The sequence below is a fragment of the Rissa tridactyla genome, chromosome 7 (genome assembly GCF_028500815.1).
Source record: "Rissa tridactyla isolate bRisTri1 chromosome 7, bRisTri1.patW.cur.20221130, whole genome shotgun sequence".
In the NCBI taxonomy this organism is placed as follows: Eukaryota; Metazoa; Chordata; class Aves; order Charadriiformes; family Laridae; genus Rissa; species Rissa tridactyla.
Window position 1 is genome coordinate 36692586 of NC_071472.1, and position 19446 is coordinate 36712031.

Here is a 19446-nt window from a genome sequence, read left to right on the forward strand (position 1 = left end):
GGGTACTACTAGTAAAGCCCTTCAACTGCCACGGATTTATATTACATAAGCATTGTCTCTACCTTGTCCTTTGGTAATCACTGAAATTACCTACAGCCTCATTACTGTGCTTGGATCGTAAGCACAATATAATCTAGCTTTAAACACACAGTATTTACAAATACTATGTAAAAATATTTTATAATAATAGCAAAATAATTAAGCTTAAACAGAGAAGTTGAAATAATGTTAAGACAGATGACCAAGTGGATTTCACTTCTTAAAAGACTCCAATAAAGCTTTTTCTTTATTAAACCATGAGGTATCATGAAGTGCTGCGTATCACAGAATACCTCAAGTTGGAAGGGACCCATAAGGATCATCACATCCAACTCTCTGCTCCTTGCAATACGTCAGATAGTTTAAATAATTGAAACAGCAAAATCTAGAAGTTAGACTATACCTCTGTCCATCCACTGTGCAAAGTGAGACACCCCACAAATCAGGGCTGAACTTGGCCAGTTGTGGAATATAGTCAGCAACCTATCACAATGTGAAATAAAACCAGAGACATTACAGCATCCAAAATATTTAACTATATGTTAACATATTTTAATTAAAATAAGTGCCAACAGAAACAATACACAAGCCACAACTGAATTATTCCACTAATAATCACCTAGTATATCTAAAACGTCATTACAAATTATTATATTCATTAGATCATTATAGAATAAATTTTTTTTTTTCCCCAATGAAAGTACAAACTTCAGCACATTCTAAGAAGAATCTCTGTTCTGTATCACGGCATGTTTAGCATTTTCAAATCATTCAAAGTTTTAGCTTGTAACAAAGTTTGGGGTTTTTCAATTAATTTACTGAAAATAAGCACTAGAATAAACTTTAATTACGAACACAGGCATGGCGTTGACAACTATTTCTGTCACACAACCCAGACAGTTGTGTAGTCTCGCATAATTTTTTTTTTTTAGACTAAGTTTAGTCTGACAAGTTATATAGCAGTTTTACAGTTTATGTAAAATGAAGAATAATGATATTTTCTCTACACCTCAAAATAGTAAAAGATCATTAGAGGCAAGGAGCTTTATTTCTAAGACAGTTTACAAGTTGCAGACATAACTGAACTTCCAAAACTATTTATCAAGTTATCAGTTTTACATTTTGCTATAAACATTAAGAAAAGATCTCTCTACTTGACAAATATATTTGGGTAATATCAACAAATCTACATAAGTTTGAAGCTGAATTTACAAACAGGTTACCTTTCCTCCAGATTGTTTTTTAGCACTTTCATATAACTCATCGATATGTGAAGTAAACGACATAAAATCTGGAATGACAAACTTCCTCCTGAAAGCTTGAGTAAGCAACACAATATTACTTTGTACACACCTGCAAAGAGTTAAAAAAAAAAATTGTTAGTATTTTGACAAAGTGCTGTCAAAAAGCCTACCTAAACAGCAATTACATGCTATTTAAATAAGCAACATCAGTCCCTTGGAGTTATATGACTATATGAACAGAACTTTATTGGAAAGACTTTTCAATTTTCCAATCCATAAGTTATAAATAATTTAAAAAAAATATTTAAAATTGTTCCATTGCGTTTGCTTTCATGCCTTTTTATTTAAGGCCCTTTTTTGAAGTTTCAACTGTAAGCTTGTACTGCAAGGTACTGTCAACTTGCCTTCAAGTAGCATCTACACTTGCAAAAGGGATCTAAGCCACCCAGTTCCTAGGATTAGGACATGTGACAGCCGTCTAACCCAACCCTCGTCCAAAGAGTGATAATTCCAGAGTTAGATTGGACTTCTGAGGCTCAGGGTTGGCTTCTCTCTTTCCAACTGGTTTCACCACAAACTGAACAAGACGACTGCCAACAGACCAAACTGGTGTGAGTTTCCACTCTAACAAGAGCATAACCCTGAGGAAGTACTCAGCAACATCTTCTAAACTAAACAAAAGTTAACAGTGACCAGTACTGGAAGTGTCCTGCTTCAAACTATCACCAGTTAAGGAATCTTTGCTGCTTTTTAACCCACAATGCATTATCACCCACACCCTCTGAACATCAGCCCATCTGGTACATTTAGAAAACTGATGAGGTAAAAAGGAAAGGACTTATCTAGGAGAAACAGAAGGAGGGAAGGATCAAAACACAAGCTGAGACACACTGCTAAAAGTAGTGTGCCAGTGGGTGGGGGGTGAGCAGGAGCTGGGGTGGAAATCGGGAGCCATTATCAGGTCAGCTGAAATACAACCTGATAAAGGGTATTAACAGCCCTATCCCAGTGCAAGGAAGAGAAAGGGAGGTTTAACACCAAACAAACGATTTCCTTAACACCCTCATACTATGCAGAAACGAGCTGTTAATTCAGACAAACGGAAAGTTAACATCTACGCCCATATTACAAACAAGCACATACCCTTCCAATTAAGACTTGTAATTTTTTAGGGAAATACTTTCAGTTGGAATAGATACTTCCAATAATCCTATTATTAAAAGTCATTATCAGTTCAAAATTAAGTTGCATGAAGACCAGTGAACAGACAGAATTATCTTCCCTTTGAACCCCCCTCTCTTTTTTTAAAGCTTCAGTTTGAACTCCTTTGTACTTAGGAAACTTTATCCCACATTTAACTGACAAGCATTTCAAATGCTGGAATGCACTACCCTCCACAAGTGAAAGAGAAACAGTGGAGAAGTTTCCGTTGTACAAACCGGTATCTTAAGAGTCACTCTGTAATAAGCTGCTTTGATCGTCTGTTAAAATAGCAATTGAGTTGGTTCTGTTGTAATTTGTCATGCTTATCCACTCCTTTTTTTACATATCTTGCAGAAAAATCCTGTCCATTTCTGTTCCCTGCAGCCTCCAATTACAGTTACCTACTCCAGGTGCAACAACCCCTTTTCAAAAGTAGCAACAGTTCCTGGCAGTGACACACGCTGAAGGAAAAACAATGCACATAGGCACTAGGCTTAACCTTCGGATGCACTTCTACATTGCCTGAATCACCCGGACAGCATGAAGAACTCTTGTAAGTAAAAAAAAAAGTTCACCTAAACCTATTAGAGCAACTCAAGAAAACAAAGTGTGGAAAACAACAAGGAGGCAGTATGCACTGAAATACAGTCCTCTGATATAATATTACATTTCTGAAACAGGAAGGGCATTTATATGCTTACCAATTCACACCAAGTCTAGGATTCAATAATTCAAGCATTTTAAGCTCAAGATTGAAACTCACTGCAGAAATAGCTGTGCTGGCTAAGGACATTACTTATTTCTGCAAGAAGTTATTGTTCCCAGACTTCTGCCAAGCTCGGTGTCCGAGTATTTACCCCAGTACTCCTTAACCCAGGCAAATCATATGAATTCACAGGCATTAAGTATGGGAGTTCAATTAATCTAGACAGGTATTTGGAACAACTACTGCATTGACAAGAGGACAGGGTCTCAATAAGCTTCAGTGAGCAGTAATATTTTCAGTCAGCAGAGGAAACGAGCCTTGACAGCCTCTAATATTCTGCAACCAGCATTCGTCCCCACTGGTTTGTGTTCCAGGTAACCCTTCGGAGACAAATGCTCTGAGGCTCAGGAGAAGCGGAGCAGTAGGAAAAGGAAGGAGGAATTTAAGTAAGGGAGGAATTTAAGTAAGTGAATATATTGATAAATAAAAATCTTTCTACAGCCAAATTTTACTAACAACGTAGCCCTTACCCCCACATACTCTAATGGTGTTCAGGACAGATACACTAAAAACCTCCCACCTCAAATTCTTCCATTTCTCCAGACTTTATAGTCTCACCATAAAAATTCTGTCTTGCCAAATCCCAATCCAAGCACTTCTTCCCCCATTTGAAAACGCGTCTTTTCAAACTATAAAACCTCCCTGAAACATTTGGGCTAGGAAGATTAAGATCTATAATAACTTTCACTGAAAGTAACAGTTTCTGGTTGTTTTTGGAAACTGAATCTTTGGTCTCCAGCATAAAGTCAGGATCACTTTGTTTCCTTTATCATACAACTTGTTACATTTTCCTTTTTTTTTTTTTTTCCCCCCCCAAGTTCTGGCTGGGCTTGCTGATTATTGCTTCCCTACACAAAGTAAACATCTGCTAAAAACAGTGTCTGAAGTCCCACCAACTCTGAAGAACCGTTAGGCCATCTATATAGCTGAATGGACACCTTTCTGTCATGTTTGAAAAGCTGCAGTATAAACACTGCAGAAAGGAATGCAAAACTCCATTTCCAACTAGCAAGACTAACTTTGTAGAAGTGTTCCATATATTCAGACATTTTAGAAAGACAAAAGTGACATTATTTTGACAAAGAAGGTATTAACATTATAACATAGCAGAAGTCCTCTACATCTGTCAAAAGCTTCCTCATTGCTCAAGCAAATAGGATGAAAACATTTATTAATACCGGGGTTGAGCATATCTAAAATGAAAGTTTTCCCTCAGGATTTGCTACACAGAAAACTGAGAGCAGCAGAGCCACTCAGAAGCAGATAACCTTGTTTGAGGTCCCGCATCAGAATGTCAGGTTTATGCCTAGAACACAACGTCCCCAGATTGCTGCTTCCTACCTGCAGGTCAGGGAGATCTGGCTACCAACACCACAGTTCCCGGTCAATAAAGCTGGACAGACAGCACCTTGTGACAAAGGCTAAGCCTACAAAGCCAAGTTAGTTATTCTGAAAAAGAACTGAATTTAAACCTCAGAGCTGTAACTGTTAGTCAGTAGCTATCATCTCACTCAAATTTACACCATTTTTCAACATAACTCACTCAATTCCGATTGCCTCATGCCTTTCCTTCACCCTCCCCTCCACTGACCAAAATATTGTTAGTTAAGACATACAGCTTTTTGCAAGTCTCCTACTTTTTCTGTTAGCAGTGAGCTGTGAGTTGAAGGAAAAGCTAAGACGAGTAGGAGGATTTCTTACAAAGATTATTAGGAATTTTTCTACAAATTAGCTACAATGTCATAGAAACATACCTATAAAGTAGGATACATCAAAACGTGCACGCTTCATGAGGAAGATTAGCACGTACAGTCTTCCTATGTGTTAAGTTGCCTAAGTTTCCAACAGTCGGATAGTACTAGTACTACTACTTTATTAAGTATTACCACAGCTAGGGTACAAAAAAAAAGAAAAAAATTCACATAGCAAGCTAACTCGCATGCTGCGCTGCTTTCAGTAAGCAGGCTGTTCTCCACAACGTATCATTCATGCTACAAAGACCACGTGTTATGTTCTACAGATGCAACATGAACAGCTAATTCAAGAAATTTGTCAAGCGCTCTCTCTGATACGTGCACCAGTGAAGCCCTCAAGAAACTCTGGAGATGAAAGATTAAAAACCCAAACTGTTCTGCCTGTAACAGGGAGACTTTTTTCCACATTTTTATTTAAGTGGAAAGTACTGTTAAGCCAGAAATCTTCAAAGGAAAGCAATTTTAGTCAAATTGGAGTCTAGCGTTTAGAACAACTAAAAAGGTGCTGAAAGTTCTATTACAGAGACAGGCAGCGAGCTAAAATATTTTACAGGTAATTTCTACTGGACTCAATTGATGTAGTCAAGCTTATGCTACCACTACTCTATGTCACTTATCCTTGATGCTTTATTCTATCCATCAGCTTTGGATTCAAATTCAACAGGAGAATTACACCACTGACTTTTACGTGTAGTGAACTGAAGCTTCAAAGTCCTAAGGTAAGTAACAGCTGAGTAGACACATTATTACATTTCACACCTTAAACACCTGGAGGAGAACAAAAAAATACAGGAATCCTTGTACAAGTCTCCACACAGCAAATGCAGTATGCCTAGGGGAACAGATAACTGAAGTTTGGGGAGTTTTAATTTATAAAAAAGGTTAACACCTGCTGCTGCGAATGAAAATCTACTATGTGAGAAGAGATTCACCTCTCCACCCTCTGCATAGTCTTTATGGTCAAAACTCTTCCTACACAAGAAGCAACCACATGAGCTTTCCACAAATTGTCATAGTAACAACCACCCCTCTAAACAGGGGATCACGGGCATTATAATATTCAGCCCTCTCGTTAGCAATCACTTGTCCTTTTTTAAATATAGAGCCCTTGCCGGAAATGTAATTCATAGTTCACTATTACAAACAAGCCTTCTACTATAAACGTAATGCATACTAGCAAAAGCATTTCCTTTCCAATCCAACCATACTCCCAGGAAGGTTTAGAGCTGTGCTGACAAATAACCAGTGAAGACCTGGTCTTGAACTTAAATACAGAAATTAAGTTAGTCCATGTTGTATCTTTAAAAAGTATCCCACAGTTGATTAAGGAGTTGACTGGTTTGTTATTTTGTCACACACAGAGACATTCATTTTTTCTCAATGTACTTCCAAAAATGTTTATATATATTTAAAAATATATATCAGATACACTTTCTGTTTATATAAACTATGTAAACATATAATATAGTATAAGCATATACTGTGTACTATATATTTTATATACTTATATGTATATAATATGTAAACACACCTTTTTTATATACTTACATATTTTAAATTGTAACTGAGAGGAAACAGAACTAAACGGCATTAGCTCACAAATTCAAAAAATGCTACAGAACAACAAAAATTAACCAATTTTGATAAAAGTATACTCTTCATGAAAGAATCAAGTTTTAGATATTATGTCATTTACCCTGTAAATGGAATAAAAATATACACTGAAAAAAAATAAGTCTACAGATTTTATTTCAAGATTTAGGAGCCTCTAAACTTACAGTCTTTTGGCAGACAAAAACTGTAAGTAGAGGAGCAAAGGAGTGGGCTTGGAATGAACTGAAGACAACCTGAACAGTGCTTATATTGTTCAGTTAACTCACCACAGACTTTTCTTACAAAAAAAAAAAAGTATCATTGAAATATGGCACATAAATCTTTTCCAAAAAAGACCAAAGCAGTATCTACAGTACCAACTGCTCTCATCTCTACATATCTTGAAATTTAACTTCAATGTATTTTTTTAATATACTCACTTTTAGAATTAACTACATACATACTCACTACATCTCACTACAAAGCAGCAGCATCCTGAACTTCAGATTAAAAACTGATGATGCAGCGAGACAGAAGTTTTATGTACTCATACTAAATACTCCATGCTGCATCGATTAATTTATTTGGCATCTGATCAAGAGTTGCAGTATGGGGTCAGATATACACGCAAACAACACTGATACAATAAACTCTTGCAGAGATCACACAATCTGTCTGCTGTGTGAAACCAGAGAACAAACTCATATGAAGACAGCATCAGTAGGAGCGTGTGTTTGACTCCCCTTCTAATTACACTTTGATTTATATACCTTATGTCCCTCCTAAGACAGCAGTCGGTAACACACAGACACCATTCATTGAGAATTATACATTGACAGAAAGCTTACTTTTTAAAAAGGTCTTTGTCCAGCATAACACCATCTGAAGTTGTCTGAAGGGTCAGTCTTAACATATCCATGCACTCTTTCAATCGGGGATCAGATGTGCGTAATCCTGTAGATTTGAGTGCCTAATACAATAAAACAATAATTACTAAAATGAAAAAATACGCTTTTACAATCAAGTTCTCCACTGCTCGGTCTCATTTATCAAGATAAGAGACAACTACCACTGTGTTATCAACACAGAGACATTCTGACACCTCATTGATCCTTTTGCCATTTCCTTCTGCCACTTTGACTGCATCTGATGTCAAAGAATTAACATCATTTGAAATCCACAGTGGTCCAACTACATGTTTACACAAGTGCAAATACTACCTGCCATGGACACAGATGCTTTCAAGCATGCTCTTTTGCGCAGCAGAGAAGTGAATAACAATACTAGTACACTCATTCCCTTAACTACAGAAACAGGGCGGGGGGCGGGGGGGGGCGAATATAATTACATTCCTTGCTGCAGCTAGCCATGTATAACAGAAATTCTTTGCTTTGTATTCTTGCATTTAGAATGTTAGAAATAACCTCATAGTAGTTAGCTTTCTACAGCACTCTGGAACAGTAAACTTACAGTTATGAATTTATGAACTGGTATTTTTTCTTGTCCTTCTGCAATAGTATAGAAAAGCAGATCTTCTAAGCTCGGAAGGAGACCTTGCTTCACTTTACTGAAAAAAAAAAAACCAAACAAAACATGCACAGATTAGTTTAGTGCATATTTTTATTTACATACATTTTTGCATTACTCACAAGTAAACATATTTTCACTACCAGTGTAACTACTACCATTAATTTCAAAGAATGCTTTCACCAATGAACACAAAGCTTACTTCAGCTTTAAGTAGGGAAAAAATTGTACTATTAAGAGTAGCACGCATACACTTCATAATAGCAAACACTTAATTGCAACATAGCCGTGTTTTTACTGACATACATTTATTGCTAAGATTATATTTAGAATTCTTTTGGAGCAGCTTCATCACATTTCCCTCAATGTTACAGAGGATACGCACGTTGCTTGCACAAAGAATAAAGTATTTATAAGACTCAAAGACCTACATGACTCGTAATAAAGCTGTAAGAGAAGACTGACCCAATGATTCCACAGGCGAGAAAAAGGAAAGAGATGATGAATGTGCATTATTTTCTTCAAATTAGTCCTGGTTTTAGGAACTCCTAGAAGGAGTCCTAAAGCCCTTGTCCTTCTAGAAGCTTATGGAAGCCTCAACAGTTACAGGGAAAGCAAGCAAAGCCATCTGCAGCACAGTACAGTAACCTGAACCACCTCCAGCACCAGCAGCAGTAACTCTCATGGTGTGTACTTGGCAGAGGAAGTTAACATGCAGCACAGATACATCTTTAATGGTCACTATGTTTATCAGTGTAAACACACTGGCCCTCAAAGAGTTCCATGTGTTAGCTATTTTACTCTGAGATATGCTTCCTGTATGCCCAAGTTTTTCTGTAACTTCCATCTCAAACTGAAACGTGGAGGAAACCTACCAGATTAAGCATCAAGAAAGATGAAGCATCAAGATTCCAAGGAGAAAGCTCTAATACTGACAGCTTTCCCTCAAAGCCTTTGGAAGTTCTCTAAAAGTTTAACCTCAGAGTTTTGCCTTTCCTTGATATTCCAAGGGACCCCGCAGCAGGCAGGAGCACAGGCCTGTACTCAGTTTTTTACTCAAGTTCTTTACTAAAACTTACTTCCCTGTAAGTACGGCATCATAGCATACAGCTGGAATGTACACTTCCAAACTGCTAGAGGCAGTGATAGCAAAGGGCTTCCAATCTACTCTTTTGGTCGCCTGAAGTGCTTGGGTTTGTTTCTAGACAAAGCCAATGTTCTGATGTTTGAGAGACAAAAATAAACAAGCACAAAACAAAACAGTTCTCTAGTAAACGTAGACATAAACTAAAATGCAGAGTATGCAGTCTTACATTATTTTAGCCATCAATTTTAAAGCTTAATCTTATGATCTAATAATATCGGCAATGCTTTGTTTCTATACTGTAATATATAAAAGTTATTGCCCAAAAGTAGAACACTCAGTAGCAATTTATCTATTTTTATGCATGCATGCATGCACATGTGTACCAAAAGCAGGTATAAGTTCTAATCATGAAATTTTTCACGAGAGTAGTTATTCTTTGAATATTGGTAGTCAGGGTTATAACTACAAAAATAAAATACTACAACTAACGACAGACCCTAGGTAGGCCAATGCAATCTTACAGGCTGACATTTAATCCTCCCTCTTCTCCCAATACTAGCTTACTCTAGCCCAACAACAGGTCAGATTTATGATTATTTTTAATAAAAATCTGATTATATCCAAATGCTCTTTAAGACAACCTTTAGATAGCACTCGCCTCCCTCCCTTCCTCATAACTAGCAGTGAAAACCAGCAGTAAAAATCTCACTTCTCATTTTCCAATTTATTTAAAACACTGTACTTACATACTGAGAACAGAAGACAGCTTTGTAAGCCAACAGAACTTTCCTTGTCTTCCAGTCTGGATTTTTTTTTTTTTTTTTAAATGATGCTGGATGACTAATGCACAGACAAGCAGGCAATTCAACCAAGACAAACACTTCCAACTACCTCAAGCAAATTACTGAACACCCTTTTTCCTAAAGAAAATTCAAGTCTTCCACACAGCACATTGCACTTTCAATCTTTTGAGAACAGTATGTCCAGTCAAGCCAACAGAACCAGAATTACTAACACACCAACGAAAGCTTCATCCTGTATCTGCATCCTAACTCTGCAGCTACATACTTTGTTTTTTAAAGCTATGCTGAGTTACACCGTCTACACCCCTACGTTTTCCCCATTTACGCAGAGCACGTAACTAAGCTCCGCAAAGCATCGAGTTTTAAGGAATGTCTCTGCTACAAAGCTCGTTACTGGATTGCTGAAGGTCTGACTGAGGAAACTTTCATACCTCACTTTGACAAAAGAAGCCGGCAAACAAATTGAGAAATTTTAACTGATAACCTATTTAATTACAAGATTCTGAACTATTACTCAGAATTTTACATCTGTTCCAAATGTGGAATTTCTATCTGGAAGGGTGCAGAAAAAAAACAAACCCTCAGACATTTGACCAAGATTTTTATCTGCCTCTTCATAAGATTTTAATCTATTAAAGAGATATGCACCTTTCACAGCATAAATTCTCTCTTGACATAGTTTCCATATCTTTCACATCTGCTGCTGTTCAATATTGGGTCAGTCAGCCTAATTTAACAATGGATCTGCACTGACTGCCAAAGTAAAGAGGATGGCATTCAATATATTTACAGAAAATTGCTTTTTGTCAAATAGTCCATCTTTTGATAAAGTTTATCAGCTAAATAGAGGTGAAAAGGCTTGCTCTGCAGTTTATCAGGTCAGTGATGTAAGTAACTAATGTTTGCTTAACCTAAAAGCTATGTTTTGGCACTGGGAGCACACTTAGCAAGATAGTGCTGTTCAGCACACGGTGTAAAGAGCTGTTTTTCAAGTCAGGGAACTTGCAGTTTCCACAGCTGATTTAAAGTGGTAATTCCAGTTTATTCCATTTCAAGAATAAGGACTTTGACACTTATTTCCCTTCTTTAAAAAAAAAAAAAGAAATTAAAATTAAGCACCAGACTACTACACAACTAGACTTCTCCAGTGGTACTCTCATCTGTGGGCTAGAATACTGGTGAATGCTCCACACCGCTCTTTAAATATAAACAGAATACAGGAGTTGCAAGCACAAGGACTTTGTAGTCCTTAACGTTCCTTCCTTCAGCTCTTCCTTTTGCATCAGCACAATGCTTATACCAGATTCCACACAGGCTTCCATTTTAACAAAAGCGAAATTATGATTTCTACAATGTAAAAGATTAAATTTCAAATACAATGAAACACTCCTACTTTGTACTTCAAGATGTAACTGGCAAAATGTAAAACAGGATTCATAGAACAAAAGATACAAAGATACGATACTGCTAATAATAGTTAAAGACTCATTATTAACAATAAGACACCAGTCATAGAAATACAAGGTCACAACTGTCACAGGGGGTCCCTCAGGGGTCTGTATTAGGTCCAGTACCGTTCAATATCTTCATCAATGACATAGACAGGGGGACCAAGTGTACCCTCAGCAAGTTTGCAGAGGACATCAAGCTGAGCAGTGTGGCTGACACGCCTGAGGGACGGGATGCATCCAGACGGACCTGGCAAGCTCGAGAAGTGGGCCCATGTGAATCACATCAGGTTCAACAAGGCCAAGTACAGCGTCCTGCACCTGGGTTGGGGCAACCCCAGTATCAATACAGGCTGAGGGATGAAGGGATTGAGAGCAGCCCTGCCAAGAAGGACTTGGGGGTACTGGTGGATGAAAAGCTGGACATGAGCCAGCAATGTGTACTTGCAACCCAGAAGGCCAACTATATCCTGGGCTGCATCAACAGAAGCGTGGCCAGCAGGTTGAGGGAGGTGATTCTGCCCCTCTACTCTGCTCTGGTGAGACCCCACCTGGAGTACTGCATCCAGCTCTGGAGTCCTCAGCACAGGAAAGACATGGACCTGTTGGAGCCGGTCCAGCAGAGGGCCACGAAGATGATCAGAGGGCTGGAGCACCTCTCCCATGAGGACAGGCTGAGAGAGTTGGGGTTGTTCAGCCTGGAGAAGAGAAGGCTCCGGGGAGACATTATTGAGGCCTTTCAGTACTTAAAGGGTGCTTATAAGAAAGATGGGGACAGACTTTTCAGCAGGGCCTGTTGCAATACGACAACAGGTAATGATTTTAAACTAAAAGAGGGAAGATTTAGAGTAGATATAAGGAAGAAATTCTTTACTATGAGGGTGGTGAGACACTGGCACAGGTTGCCCAGAGAGGTGGTTGACGCCCCATCCCTGGAAACATTCAAGGTCAGGCTGGACGGGGCTCTGAGCAACCTGATCTAGTTGAAGATGTCCCTGCTTACTGCAGGGGAGTTGGACTAGATGACCTTTAAAGGTCCCTTCCAACCCAAACTATGATTCTATGAAAGCTGCAAGGGCTACAGTTGGCAGCCACTCTATCTAAAACAGGCATCTTGAAGAAGTTGTCATCATACTACTGGTAACAGATCTCCAACTAAAAGACACGAACACCTGTCAAGTCACTAAATAACCACTTTCTGTCCACTTGCATGCTTAGACGCTGATCCCATTAACAGTGGTGGATAACCATTTACATGAGAGCTTACAAAATTCAGACAAAACTACATATTTATAAACTTAGACCAAAGACGGACATGTTTTAGTAGATGTCAAAGCATTTATGGTAAAAACAAGAACTGTTGCTTCAAAACCTTAGCCTCGAAGGAAGTTATGAAAGGTCTAAGGAAAAGGCATTTCTAACAGTTACCTGTAGCTGCAAGTACTATATCCACACTCCAACAGGAGTAACAGTGAGACAAACCACTGCTACTATACAGTTATTCCTCTGGAATCTGGACCAGGTGCAAAAGCAAGATTAATTTTAAGAAGTATCTCCAGAGTTCACCCCTGTCCTTAAAAAGGAGTACTACCACTCCCTTGTCATTTTAAGAAAAAAAATATTAATAAAATACCTTAATTAAACATTTTGTTATATTCCATATAATATCCATCAGTAATGCCATTTAGCTCGACTTCAAAAATCAGGGTTGCTCACATGTTGCTCCTTCCTCTCACCTTAATCAAGGCCTTCGTAATTTAGAAATAGCTTATACTAAGATAAGCTATGTTTGATCCTACTACTGTCCAGCATAAGATGTAAGAACAAGAATGTACACTTATATTGAAAGTAAAAGTGAACGATGCACAGTTATATCAAAAAGAGAAGTAAACGCTATTAAATACCATACAAGTTTATAATTTAGGACTGTACTGGGTATTGTGCTTTAAGTATTTAAGCATGAACACAGATATGATTGCATCTTAATCCACAGCCTTCATAAATCAAAATTACCAGTCTATAACCACTCTCAGTTTAAGCTCAAATATTCTTCCTTTCCAAAATGTATTAAGTTTCAGGTGGATACACAGAGTGAAGGCTGGATAGCAGGGATAAGGAGGTGGCGGAAGATGTTTAGGAAAAAAATGCACAAGGGGATCTGGTTATGCAATGGAATACTAGTTATTTCATCAGCCACCAGACCGCATAATTTATTCCCTCTACGAGGAATTAAATTGTTTAAATTTCTGTACAGTCTTTGCACAAAACACTTGAGGTTTTCACTTGCAATTCCTACTCTCTGCAGATGAGGATGTTAAGAAAATAAATGAGCAAGAAAATCTTAGTGCTGTCTTTTGACCCTGTAGGTTATTCCAGCCTCCTAGAACGATGACCTTACAACCGAATAGAAAAAAATAATCCCCCAAAACAAACAAAAAAAAGAAAGCATGAAAAGGACTATTGTCTTCCCAGTTGGGTCCACAAATCATCTGCCAAACACAAGTCAAATGTTATATACTGATGGACAGCAAAGTGCAGGAATCGGCAGAACACACAGACTACACTGACTTAGCCCAGTTGCCAATTTATTCCAGAAACCAGTCTTTTGAAGAAGTTCACTTTTCCTATGAATCCTGCACTCTGTCTTAATATAGCAAAGATTTCCACATGTAATGTATCATTTACAATTGCTTAAGGAAGATTTTCATAACTCTGAAGTAAGAAAAATAAGAATGAAAGTATCCAGCAGCCTGGCTAATGTGCCACCAGGAATTCCTGCACAGCCTGAACTGAAAAGAAATTGTTTTCAGCTTTTTCCTTGTTCATAACTATATGCTGTATGTTTTATATAATTGTTCCTTGTTCATTTTGCAGTAAGGCTCAAAGAACAGGCATCTGACTTTCAAATGCCCCCTTTTGTCAAAAGCCAAAAATGATTCAAAGTGTATAAGTGGTTTGTGACTACATAGCTTTACCAGACGTATTAGAAATTACAGGATTTCCCTAATTGATGCTAGCTGTAGGAAGCTCTTACAAAAGCTCAGTTTAAGAAAATATTACCTCTTTAATAAATCACCTTCTCAACATCTTCAAAAAACCCCTCACAGTTGGCATCCTGGTTTTTCCCAAGTTTTTAATGGTACTGTCTGGATTTCTCATTGAAATCGGAAGTACCTTTATAAACCACACCTACTTGAGCCACAGCTGAATAATATTTTGTTTCAAAACATTACGTGTAGAGCTAATTCAAAGAGGAGACTTCATACACATTGAACAATAGCATAAATATAATAATAATACACGTGATTGTGTATTATATTGTATATGGTTAAGTAACCTGACATGCATGCATTTTTAAGGCATTTGACGGCAGAAATAAACGATGCCTTTAAAGAAGACTATATCCTGTTGGAACAAAAAGCTGGAACCAAGCTGAGCAGCCAAGACATTTGGTTGGGAGAAAGGGGAAAAGAAGATAGCTTCCTTCCCCAGCTGCCATGTCAAAGGACTACAAATTCATGCTAAAAAAAAAGAAAACAAAACACCAAAAACCACAATTCAAAAGCAGAACTATTAAAAAGCTAGGGGCTGAGGCCTTCCCAACTGGCCTTGTGGAATCTTTTCTAGACTTCCTCTTAGCATTAGGCTACGAAAGATTTTGCTCAGTGTCAAAACAAGGCCTTATTTCCTCTGTCTTTTGCTTTTTTCATCTAAGTAATAAGCACACCAAAGCCTGGGAAAGCAGCTTGGTTTTAGATTTTAATTATGCCACCCCACAAGCAGCGCAAAGATGACACACGGGCTGCCTACAGAAGAGCCAAGTGGCATGTTCCAAACACGCTGAAAGGAGATGGGTCTTCACAGGGCCTGCAGTTAAGCTGTCAAACTTCTTGTCAAAGGCTATCAGAGATAGTAATTGTACCCAGGTGTTGGGCAGCAGCTTCTCCTTTAACAGCAGGTTCAAACAAGCAAGGGGCGAACTGTCAGACGGGGAGGTGGGAAATGAACAAGACTTTTTCAAAATCTGCAAAACGCTGAGGACTAAGAGAGTGCTAAGAACCATCAGCCCATTTACTTCATCATTATACTCTATCCCCGGTATCCGCTACTATCTACTACGCCTGTCCCTGAACAATTTTTTTAACAATATTTCAGGTTCTAAGTGCAGGAATATTAGCTTCATAAACGCATACAGTCTTATCATTCTATTACCTGCAGGTACCTTTGCCACTTAGGGACAAATGAGGATGCCTCAGCACAGGGCCACGTTGTGCAGCACCTATGAACGTGTGTACACATCACTCGTGGGCGGTTAGTATCTGTCCCTGACTGCACTAGATGTAGACGTGGAGAAGAAAGCGCTGCAAAACTTCCAAGGCCGAACTACACACCCCGTGCGCTGCCTTTAATAATTAATGTAAGATGACACAGCTTCCACTTCTCTTGGAAAATATTTTATGCAAGCAGCAGCGCTAGAAAAAGACACACAGATGCAGGCTGCCTCCTCCGAGCCAAAGCACAAACCCCACCCCCCCCCGCACCCCCAGCCTGACGCGGGAGGGACCCCTAGCAGCGGCCGGGGCAGCCCCGAGGGGCTCCTTCCTTCCCCCCCTTCCGAGCCCGCCCTTCACGACCCGCCGGACCCCGCAGCCCCGCACCGCGGCGCTGGCCGGGCGCCCCGACCACCCACCCGGAGGCAGGCGGCAGCCGGGCCCGCACCGCACAGGCACGGCCGTGATCGACCCCAGCCCGCCACCGGGGCCCCCTCGCGGCGCCCTCCCCGCCGCCCGGCCCTCGCACCTGACGGGGAAGAGAACCCGGCGGCCCCCGCGCCCCACCCAGGGCGGCCCGGCCTGGCCTGGCCTGGCCCGGCCCCCTTCCGCAGGCACCACGCGCGCGAGGGGAAGGCGGCGCTCACATGGCGCCTCCGCATCCCCCGCCGCCCGGCCCGGCCCCGCCGCCCGCGCCCCGGCACGCCCCCGCCGCCCCCCTCGCACTCACTTCTCCCCCCCGCCGCCGCCTCCGGCCAGCTCCTTGCCACCGCCGTGGTTATTGTGGCCGCTGTCGGCGGGGGGCTCGCCGGGGGTGGGCGGCGGAGCCTGCGCCCCCTTCCCCGGCTCCTCCAAGGCTCCCTCCGAGCGAGTGCACAGACCCCGCGCCGAGGGCGGCGGCAGCCCCGGGCCGCGGCGGGAGGCGGGCGGGCTCACGCCAAAGGCGGCCAGCGGCGGCGGGAGGCGCCTGGGGCCGGCGCCGGGAGCCGGCCCGCCGCCGCCGGCCGCTCCCGGCGGGCCGAGCAGCAGCAGCTCCCGCAGCAGCGCCGAGCGCCACAGCCGCATCATGCTGCGCCACTTCCCTCCGCCGACTGCCCCGGCCGCCGGCCTGCCGCGCCGATCGCACCCCGCCGCGCCCGCCCCCGCCCGCCCCCATTGGCGGCGGCTGCCTAACTGTCAGGCAGGCGGCGCGCTCATTGGCCAGGGGGGACGCCGCTCCCGGCCGGGCCACGCCCCCGCCGCGGGACCAGCCGCCCGCGGGCCGCTGGGGTCTGGGCGCAGCGGAGCGGGGGGAGGCCCGCGGGCGGCGGGGGCAGATAAGGACGTGGGGGCCGGTACAGGCCGTGGCCCCCGGGCGGAGCGGGGCCGAGCAGCGCCGAGCAGCGCCCCCCGCCGGCGGATGGGCCGCAGGGCCAGGCGGCGGCGCGCTGAGGGGAGCGGCGGGGCGGCGGCGGCGCGTAGCGGGCCGGGGCCGCCGTCCGCACCCGCAGTCACCCCGCCCTTCCCGCGCCTCCATTTTCTGTCGGCCCCGGGTCCTGAGGGGAGGGAAAGTCTGAGTAACCTCCGCCCCCACGCGGGTGGGCCCGGGCCGTGGCCCGGCGGCGGGGAAGGGGCGCGGGGTGAGGCCGGCACCTGCAGGGCGGTGCCGGGAGCGCCCGGGGGTCCCCGCGGGCCCCGTGAAACCGCCCCCGGCGGCGCTTCCCTCCCCGGCGGCCTGTAAGGAAAGGGGCTGGGCTCCGTCGGTGTCAGGTTTGGGTTGCCATGGATACGGGCGATTTTTTATTTTTACGTTTATATAGGTGGGGGCGGGAGCGGAATGCTCCCGCCGCGGAGCCGTCCGGGCGGCACGGCCTGCGGCGGCAGCCGGCCCCGTCCTGCCCGTCGGGCGCTGCGGGGACGGGCTGGGGGAACAACGGGGTGTTGGAAACAGCCTGAGCGGGAAGAGCGGAGCCCAGATGCTTTGGGCGAACATTTCTGTTATCGCCCGGGTCCGCTGATGGGTTTCCACGCGCTTGCAAGAAAAGTTCAATTGCATAGCTCAGTGCCAGCACTCCCTGTGGAGGCCAAAGTGTACAACTTTACAAAAAAAACCCACAAGAAACAACAAACAGGTAAGAAGTAAAACACCTGGACGTCTAGATGAATTGGGTGCGGCCGTTCTTCGTGTTCACGCCGTCAAACACTTCATCAGCGTGAAAATTTTGCTACTGCTCACCTCCAGCTCTCAGTTTGGGAGCCACCGACACATAGTAATGCAATGCCAAAAGCCGAAGTGGGAAGAGTAGCAGAAAAAAAACATAGGGCTGCAGCACAAGGGATAAATGTCACTCCTGACGTATACTTCAGCTTCTGTCATGGCATCCCAACGTGCCACTTGCCAGTGTAGAGCATCTTGGAAGTCACGGATTTTGCAGTTACTTGGTGAAACTCTTCGCTCGCATAACCAATTGCTAAATTTGTCCTAGATGAGTACAAATCTGTATTAGTCAATTGTATCCATTATGGGTAACAGTAGAAGAGGAGATCTCTTGTCATCCTACTTCATCAGTAATGCCAACATGGAAACCAGTGTTTAAATTGCCACAGGCTTTCTCTCATTTCAGGAATCATAATTTTCTGAGCAAAAATGTAAATACTTCTGTAGTTCCAAGTCTATTACTGCTAAATTTCCTTGTGAACGATTTCCCCGTCCATTGAGGTTTATTTCTTTTGGTATGTTTATTGTGTTTGGGGGGAGGTGGGGGTGGAGAAGGTTAGTTCTAAGTTAAAATGATCCTCCTGCACACTTTGTTGGAAATGTTTAACTCTGAAGATACTGGTATTTTATTTTCCACCCCCCCCCCCAGATTGAAAGTTTCAGCCGCCTAGGCTTAGTAAATTGCTCTTAACCAGCCACGTAAAACACAGAGGGGGTTTTGTTACCTGTTTTCCATGCACTCCGAGTTTGAGATAATCACTATGAACAGGCATTGAGAATAGCCTTTGCTTATATTTACACCGGAGCGCAAATGCCCACAGGAGTTCCTTCTGCTAATAAATTGTCAAAACAGCCATGAGAGTTTTTGGAAGCAGATTTAAAGATAGCTGATAACCTATGCCTATAAAATGAGTCTCAGCGCACCAGTGGTTTTCCTTCCCACTGAACAAGGAAACTTGAAATATCAGTGTGGGACGTGTAATCCTGGCCTACAGTTACATCACATACAAAAATGCAAAGTACCTACAGTTCTCACATACTTATTACATTACCCTGGAACTGCTTCTGGATTTCCATTTGCTAAGTCTTTTTGGCAAGCCAATAACTGCCTCTTTTATCCTGCCACCCAATAATAATATTTCTCATTTTTTAAATTCCATTATGTAAAATGCTCTAAAGATAGAGGTCTCTCGAACACCTCTTCCATTCTCTCTACAGGGGCTGCTGCTGTGTGCCGGAGAGCAAGCACGCTCCCAGCGTGTGCGTTTGGTCACTAATTGAACACACAGCTCTGCAGGCACTTACAAGATTCCCCACTGATTTTTAGTGCCGAGGTGATATTTTCGGCGTGACAGCTGCACTCTTTCACAAGCCAGCTGTTTAGCAACTGACCTGGTTCAAAAACTTGTCTAATTCACCTCTTACACTGTAGTGGGGGGGGAGAAGAAGAATGCAAAATTTAACGAGCCACGTCTTTCCTTTTAGTGCTCTGGTTTCTGTTCTGAATGTTGCAA

General features: G+C 42.4%; 1 protein-coding gene across 4 annotated transcripts in view; it reads right to left on the minus strand.

Moving 5' to 3' along the window:
• Positions 1 to 16840, minus strand: part of GLS (glutaminase) — a 68361-nt gene extending 51521 nt beyond the window's left edge. For all 4 annotated transcript variants that reach the window (XR_008467872.1, XM_054210308.1, XM_054210309.1 and 1 more), the window contains exons 1-5: positions 16466 to 16840; positions 8070 to 8166; positions 7448 to 7569; positions 1263 to 1392; positions 443 to 522 (exon numbers count right to left, since the gene is read on the minus strand). Coding sequence is in view for 3 of the 4 variants with exons in the window: in XM_054210308.1 (XP_054066283.1) it covers positions 443 to 522; positions 1263 to 1392; positions 7448 to 7569; positions 8070 to 8166; positions 16466 to 16803 (767 nt within the window). In the remaining variant the exon portion in view is untranslated. The remainder of the gene's footprint in view (positions 1 to 442; positions 523 to 1262; positions 1393 to 7447; positions 7570 to 8069; positions 8167 to 16465) is intronic.
• Positions 16841 to 19446: the final 2606 nt, after the last annotated feature.